Source organism: Austrofundulus limnaeus, unplaced genomic scaffold (genome assembly GCF_001266775.1).
Source record: "Austrofundulus limnaeus strain Quisiro unplaced genomic scaffold, Austrofundulus_limnaeus-1.0 Scaffold1298, whole genome shotgun sequence".
In the NCBI taxonomy this organism is placed as follows: Eukaryota; Metazoa; Chordata; class Actinopteri; order Cyprinodontiformes; family Rivulidae; genus Austrofundulus; species Austrofundulus limnaeus.
Genome location: NW_013953700.1, coordinates 25,081 through 32,351, shown reverse-complemented (window position 1 = coordinate 32,351; position 7,271 = coordinate 25,081). Strand labels below are relative to the sequence as shown.

Below are 7,271 nucleotides of genomic sequence, written 5' to 3'. Positions count from 1 at the left end.
TTCAACACACACTTGTATCGAACAATACAGATTTTTAACATTTATTTTATCAACATGTCTTCTGAAGATGCTCTGTGTTGAAGGATCAGTGGATCTGTGTTCGACTACTCCACCTAGGCTGCATTTTTGAGCGCATGTCCACTGAGAAACTTGCTGTTTCAGCAACATTTAATTTGAAAACTGTATTTTGAGGTTAAACAACTGTTCATAATTAATTTAAATAAATTACAAGTTAAAAAAAGCATTGACATTTCTCTTTTGTTATATCGAAAATATATCGAACCGTGAGACTAAAGTATCAAACCGAACCGAATAGTAAATTTTTTGTATCGTTGCACCCCTATTATTGTCCTCTCTCTTTCTATTGACAGCTCTTGGCTGCACATTTATAGGAAATTTACTGTATAAATTAAAGGCCTATAGTGTCCCTATAAGAAATGCATGTCATCCTGCCACCTTAGTTTTTGACTAAGATCGTTAATGTTAAGACATGAGTTACAGGTGTTTTAAGCTTAGGAAACAATCTTATATTGATGTGACTGATGTCTCACCCAGAACAAGTGTTGTGAATGACTCTCAGCTACTACCACATCAAATATTAGAATGAGGTTCCTCTCATGACACGACTGGTTTTGTAGTGAGGGGAACATCTTCAGTGTGTGCGTTCTGTCTTCTGGTTTAGCCATTTTAAACTCAAAGTGCAGAGACTCTTCACTTTTTTTAAGTCATAAATTAAAATGACTTTATTCTCTGACCTGCCCATAAATTTTCATTATGGTACCCAAAGGAGAGGGTTCCTTATGGTATGCGGAAAGTCTGCAGAAAGGCTTTTCCTGTTTGTATAACTGAATGTTTAAGAACTCAAAATATATTCACTTGTTGAGTCATTTGTCAAAACCTGTACATCCTGTTTTTTTCTTTAATCAAACAGGAAGTTTTTGCATGTGTAAAGTATTATTTTGGAGTGGATGGGTTAGAACGGCAGCAGTGGGAGGCATCTGTGGCTTGTGAACCCACCTCCCCCCACCTTCCTGTCCCTCTCTCTCATGCCTCCAACAGTAAGCAAACCATTTATAAGAGGCTTGTGACTAAGAGTACCCAAACTATTATCTCTGTCTCAGAACAGAGCCTTGTTTTTTTCCACCCTCTGTCCTTCTGATGTAGCGTTTGCTCTCTGCTGGGAGCTCAAATGGAAATGTTTCAGACATCAGATCTGCTCGGACGGTAAAATTTACATGCTGTCATGTAAAGCAGTGCTCACAGGCACTAAGAGACAAAGGTGCGCTGCAGCAGGTAATTGATGCAGTGAACAAACTTAAAAAACAGTCTCCCTCTGACCCATGTACATAAACACACCTGTATAACATACCATGCTTTGCACATTTTTAATGCTTTTAACTTCAGAAATCACCTCTTAAAAACTTTTTCCTAACCTAGCATTTCAAATTAAAAGCAGAATTGACAATCTAGTCTTTATATCTAAAAAAAATAAAAAATAAAAAAAATAAACCACTTAATTCAAATCAAAATTTCTAAAAGAACCGTATACTTACTGAAGCTGATGCTCTGCCTGCTGGTCGTCCTGTAGGATTTGGCCCATCTGGAGGCTCCTCCAGCATGTCAGCCTGACTTCATTTGAATAATTCAATAAAAATGTTTTCAGTTTGGTCCGTCTGACTAAAAGAGACAGTCAAAGCAGACAGATCTGTTTTAGGGCTTCGGACTTGGAGCTTAACTAGTTTAACTATTTCTTTAATTTCCACAGAATGAGGCGTCAAACTCAACTACACGATGAGTCCAAAAACAAAAGAAAACATTATTTTCACAGCTTTAAAGTTGCCCATATGTCATAAAATTTAATTTAAGTACAGTATGCACAGTTTTTTTAAGCAAAAGGAAAAGCTAATCCTACTTTACTCTCAAAATATTATCTTTGGGGCCAAATAAAAGCTTAAGAAAGGCCAAATGGTTTTGACACCTATGTTATTTGTTGCATTAAAATCTTTTATTTCAGGGGTTTATAACAAAGAACCAAAATGCCCACTCCTTTTACAATATGAGAATTAGCTGCTATATTTAGCCATGCAAAAATCTATTCATTGCAAAGATGATGCAAAAAAAGTTTTATTTTTGTTTTTCATCGGACACAACTTAACAAAACGTAAAAAAAAGTGCAAACACATACAGTGGCACTGTACAATATAGTACATAAAATTACTTAAAAAAAGTACAGATTTTCACTTCACTCCCAGGGAGCCCCCCCCCCCCCCCCCATTTTCCACTCAGCCTTACAAGCTTTGGGATAGACTTGTGCTCAATAAATACAAAGACTTCTTTAAATTATAACACGTCTGAGCGTCCACAATAATCGGCTTTTAACTGGATTGTCTTTTTGATGCCTGTTTCCTGGAATTTATCCAGTTAAAAACTGAAAAAAAAAAAAGTCACTTTAAATGCAATCACTTGCCTGGATGGGTCATTTAAGATACAATATAAAACACAAGAACTCAGGAGTACTTCTTAATACACAGTAGCATTGTTGTTCTTACTTCATACTGACCACGTCTGCAAGCTAATGTAGGTTAGAGGAAAGATGCGCACAGACTGGTACATTTTAAAGACAAATTATCTAATATTTCAATGCAAATGATACTTCTCATTCCGATAAATAAAAGTTCTTCAGCCATCCCAATTTCAAACACGGAAATATCATTGGCCAATAATAAGTGGAAGTCTATTAGTGAGTGCAGATGGAGCGGAAGCTAGAGTGTGCGTAACGTGCGTTTGCATACAGTATTTATGTGCCAAGTGAAACACTGCAAGAAGCCTAACTACTCAGGGAGGGAAGGAAAGTACAAATACCATCAACACGCTCACAGAAGCTCTGCGAAGGCTGCTGTGCTTTTCCAGCAGAGCTATGGCTGAAGTTAAGGCACTTCAATAGAAAAAGCAAAAAAAAAAAAAAAAAATTACAAAAAACAAACCAAAGTTATGTGGTGCTGTGGTCCAGGGACACAAGGATTTTATCACACGAATGTGGAGCAGCTCATCAGTCAGAAATGTTAATGTGTCGGGAAAATAAATCAGAAAGTGTTTACATGTTGGTCTAAAGCATGAGGTGTGTTAGTTTTAAAACAAACAGCTGTAAAATGACAACACGGCTGCACACCTTTCAGCATATTTTTTCAGGTTGACTTGTTTAGTGTTTCTTTTTTTTTAAAGAAAAGGTTACAAACAATATCTTACCTGTAGTAGATAACTCTTTGGAGATATTGAGTTGAACTCTGACAGGATGGAAAAGCTCACAGCTAGTCTGAACAGGGTCAAGAAGACCCAAAGTGGATTACTGACATTCTTTAAAATTCTATTTTACAATAATTTTACACTACCCTTAAATTCAAATTACAAGTTTATTCTGGCAAAAACATGATTAGTAAACTGCTGGAAGTGCTACAGCTAGCTGCCGCACCTTGTGCTTTCAATTAATCAGAGAGTAAAGAAAATGAAACTGTGAAATTGACTGTTTTAAATGTTAATAAAATATAATTCACATGAATAATTATGTAACGATAGTGAAGAGTTAATTTATTTTTAGCGTGGTCTCACTTGGACTGGTCATTAGCTCATCAGTTCAGTCAGAAATAACAACAGAGGTCGTCCAAAGAGTCATCTGCAGCACAGAAAATATTATTTGTTTTCACAGAACCCCACAAAAAATGATCTGAATTATCATTTTGATGTTGTGAAAAGTCACTTTAAACTGAGACAGAAGCAAAAACTAAATTAAGTTAGAAAATGATAAGTATTCCTACTAATAAAAAAATAAAGAGTAAAATCAAAATGAGTTTAAAATGATCCAGATTTGACACAAACTATTTGTGCCACCTGACTTTCTTTAAGCAGTTTTATTGTGACTTTATTTTGTTTAAAAATCTTAAGTTTCTCAAGTTTACATGAACACATACCTGCAGAAAAAATACAATAAATAAGAGCAAACAAACAAAATTTGAACATTTTACATTATTCAGCCTTTTTACTTAAATTTCTTGTAAGTTATGAACCATTCGTGTCATTTTAAAATGACACCAAAAGCAGCTGCTGATTAAACAGACTCCAGTGTTTACTGTTAAATGTAGTGAAGACAAGTTCATGTTTCTAATATGCTGAGGAAACTTTCACACAATAGCCCAGACAGAAAAATATAACACTGACTGCAATTTCTCACATTTTCTACAGCTGCCTTTTTTCCCCCACAATTAAAAAGGAAGGAATTTGGTTAAAATTCGCAACTCAACCATGAGATGTCGCTGTGTGTAATTAGTGATCAGTGTTTGCGACCCAACCAAACTAAAGTGATAGAATTTTTTAAAACCAAAGTTCTGTAAAGACTGAATATTTATTCCCAAAATATGGTAACACTTAGTTGCAGCTTTTCTTTTTGTCAAATAATGCTGACATCAGTGACAACAGTAACTCCCTGAACATGGCAAGAAAAATAAACCCAAACAAAACTAAATATATAAAAAATTTTTTTTTTAGCTCCATCAGATTGAGTTTAAGGAGGAAAAGGAACACAGGATGATTTGTGGTGCTCTGCTACTCTAATGAAAAATAATAATTAAAGAAAAATAACCTCTTATACAGGGAAATAATTGTCATTCGTTCTTTCCACAGTTTTCTTTTTAACCTGAAGTGCTCGGAACACAGTTCAATTCCCACACGTTTCTCCTGCACACAGTCAGCAGCAGCACACCCAGCGTGCCTTAAACAATAAGAGCGCATCATAAATTACCAGATAAAAACCCACTGTGGAGCCACAAAATGAGTAAAGAGTCCAATGAAGGGAGAAGATGAAAACAAAGTGATCGTCTGGAAGCCAAAACCTGCATCCTAAACGCTTCAGCTGTTGGATAAAAGGTGGATTTTTATTGTATTTTAATATGAAGGGAATCTCCTGAAAGAAGTTAGGAATGTTACAAATTACGTTTACTTAAATTTTAATTTAGCTCACTGAACAATAAATTACATTTACGTCAAGAAGTTCAAACGGCTGAACTGTTTATCTGAAAGGCCTCTGAGGGGGAGAACTGCAACTGGAAAAGAGATCAAAAACATGAAGAAAATCCAGTTTTGGTTTAAGGTTTGACTTCTGTAATGGTTTTCTCTTCTAGTGTTCTTTTAGACATGTGAGAAAAATTCACTCCAAGTGTCTAATTGTATAAGTTAAAAGACGATAAAATGAAGTTTTTTACATTTTGATCAGTAGCACTGCATCTGTTTTAGTTTCTGGAATCTGACTCTTCTTTTTTCTTTCTTATTTGAAAGACAAAAAAACAAACAAAAAACAACTTCAAATTAAAAATGACTGACATTTGTTAAGCATGTGTTCAGTGTGACCCTGCAGCACTCATTCATGGGCTAAACTGAGCACTGCAAGTACAAAATTGAATTAACTCTAATGGAGGAGATCAGAGTGAACTGGACTCGGGGAACAGAGGACAGAATCAGCTTTGACCAAAACAGCAGAAAATGCTTGAAGACTGAAGCAGGACTCCTAACAGAGAAGAGCTGGTCACGTAAAACGATGCTTTCCCTGTAATGATGCAAAAGCTGCTGCTAACGAAAATGAAACATGTTTTAGATGTGCTAATGAGCCTAGCTGTAAATATTTGCCTTAATGAGCACTGTTGCCGAGTTGTACTGAAAACATGCAGCATACAGTTACTTCAGATGGGTTTAAAATGAGTGTAGCACAGTCTGGAACGAGAACTAGATCCAACAAAAACCTGTCTGCTGAAGGGAAGACGGCAGCGGCGCCGCTGGGATGGAGTGAACCTGCATGTGTGCTGGGGCAGCAAGGCTTAAAGAGCCCAGATATTTTAGATTTAAGAGGCAGGTGAAGAACATGTTGGCCAGAACCGTCCAGGTCTTTATCAACGGGCGACAAGGACCAGCCTCATCTGGATCTTTGATGCCGAGCGCCTCCCTGCAGATGTACGGGGAAAACTGGAGACTCGGATGAAGCTATGAAGAAAAGGGCGTTACAGTAGAGGTCATCACAGCAGGGGTCATCAAATGTTCTGCAGCCGTCGTAGTCGTTGAGGCAGTGTTAACTCCATCGAGTCCACGCGAGAGGTCCTGGTTTAAGGCAGAGGCCCGACTGGAAGCTGGCTCTCCATGGCCAGGCTCGGCAGCTTCAGCTCAACGCCGAATTTGATTCCCAGTCCGGGCATTCGCAGCTCGCCTGCACCACCGAACCTCAACCCGTCGGCCTCAGTACTTGATATTACCTCCTGCTGCTCGTCCATGTCCTCCGCCGGCGCCGAGCCGCCGTCGGGAGGCGTCTCCTCCTCGCAGCTCATGGGCGAGAAAAGTTTTTGGTGGTCGCTCAGAGGAGCCGACGCCTCGCCGAGGGTGCAGGTGGCGCAGGGCTGCACCGGGTTAGGCTGGAGGACCGCGGGTGTCAACAGGGAGTGGAACATCGGGGCCGAGGGGAAATGCGTCCCGGGGGGATCTATGCAAATGGAGGGGACGGAGCAGTGGCGGGAGGGGTTGATGCGGTGGGAGCGGCCTCCTGCGGGGCGGTCGCAGCGCCGCCCCTGTGGCAGACGTAGGCAGTCTTTGCAGGACTGATAGGAAGGCTTCACTTTTAAAGGGTTTCCTGCGCTGGCACTGTCCTGGAAGGATTAAAGAACAGAACAGAGTTAGCAACGACAAGAAAATTTAATTCAAAATAAAGCCAAAGTTTAAAAAATATGTGATTTTATGACCAGGGTTTCAACACCTTGGTCAACAACAAATTCAAGGACCTTTCAAGGACTTTCCAGTACCAATTTCCTCAAATTTAAAAACCATGCGCAATTACCAGCTGCTTCCACAAAATGTTACCAATAAACAGGTTTAATATCATGTAAATTCAAAGAAAAACTGAACAACATAGAAGTTGTTGAGTCAGAATCAATGAAAGAAAGTTGATTAAATGTTTAACCTACATTCATGTCCACAATACATGGAGATGTAATGATATTAGAGGTTCAGCAGCTCAGTTTGGGAGGAGGGGATGTGAACAGGTCCTGATGTTCGGTGAGGACAGGAGGAGCTGTGGTGCTTCACCTGACCTGCCCTACTCTGCACTGATTGGTTAAAACTATGACTATGGCTCAGGTTATTTGTTGAAAGCTGCGTAAATTTACTGTAATCCTGAGTTATCCACTGCAACAAATGTAAGTTTTTAAATTATTATTATTATTATTATTATTATTATTATTATT

General features: G+C 38.6%; 1 protein-coding gene across 2 annotated transcripts in view; it reads right to left on the bottom strand.

The window, feature by feature from the left end:
- Window positions 1–3,873: 3,873 nt before the first annotated feature.
- The window catches only part of ssh1b (slingshot protein phosphatase 1b), a 19,510-nt gene continuing 16,112 nt past the window's right edge, over window positions 3,874–7,271 (bottom strand). For both annotated transcript variants that reach the window (XM_014031665.1, XM_014031666.1), the window contains one exon: window positions 3,874–6,677. In XM_014031665.1, coding sequence (XP_013887119.1) covers window positions 6,144–6,677 — 534 coding nt within the window. In that variant the 3' untranslated portion in view covers window positions 3,874–6,143. The remainder of the gene's footprint in view (window positions 6,678–7,271) is intronic.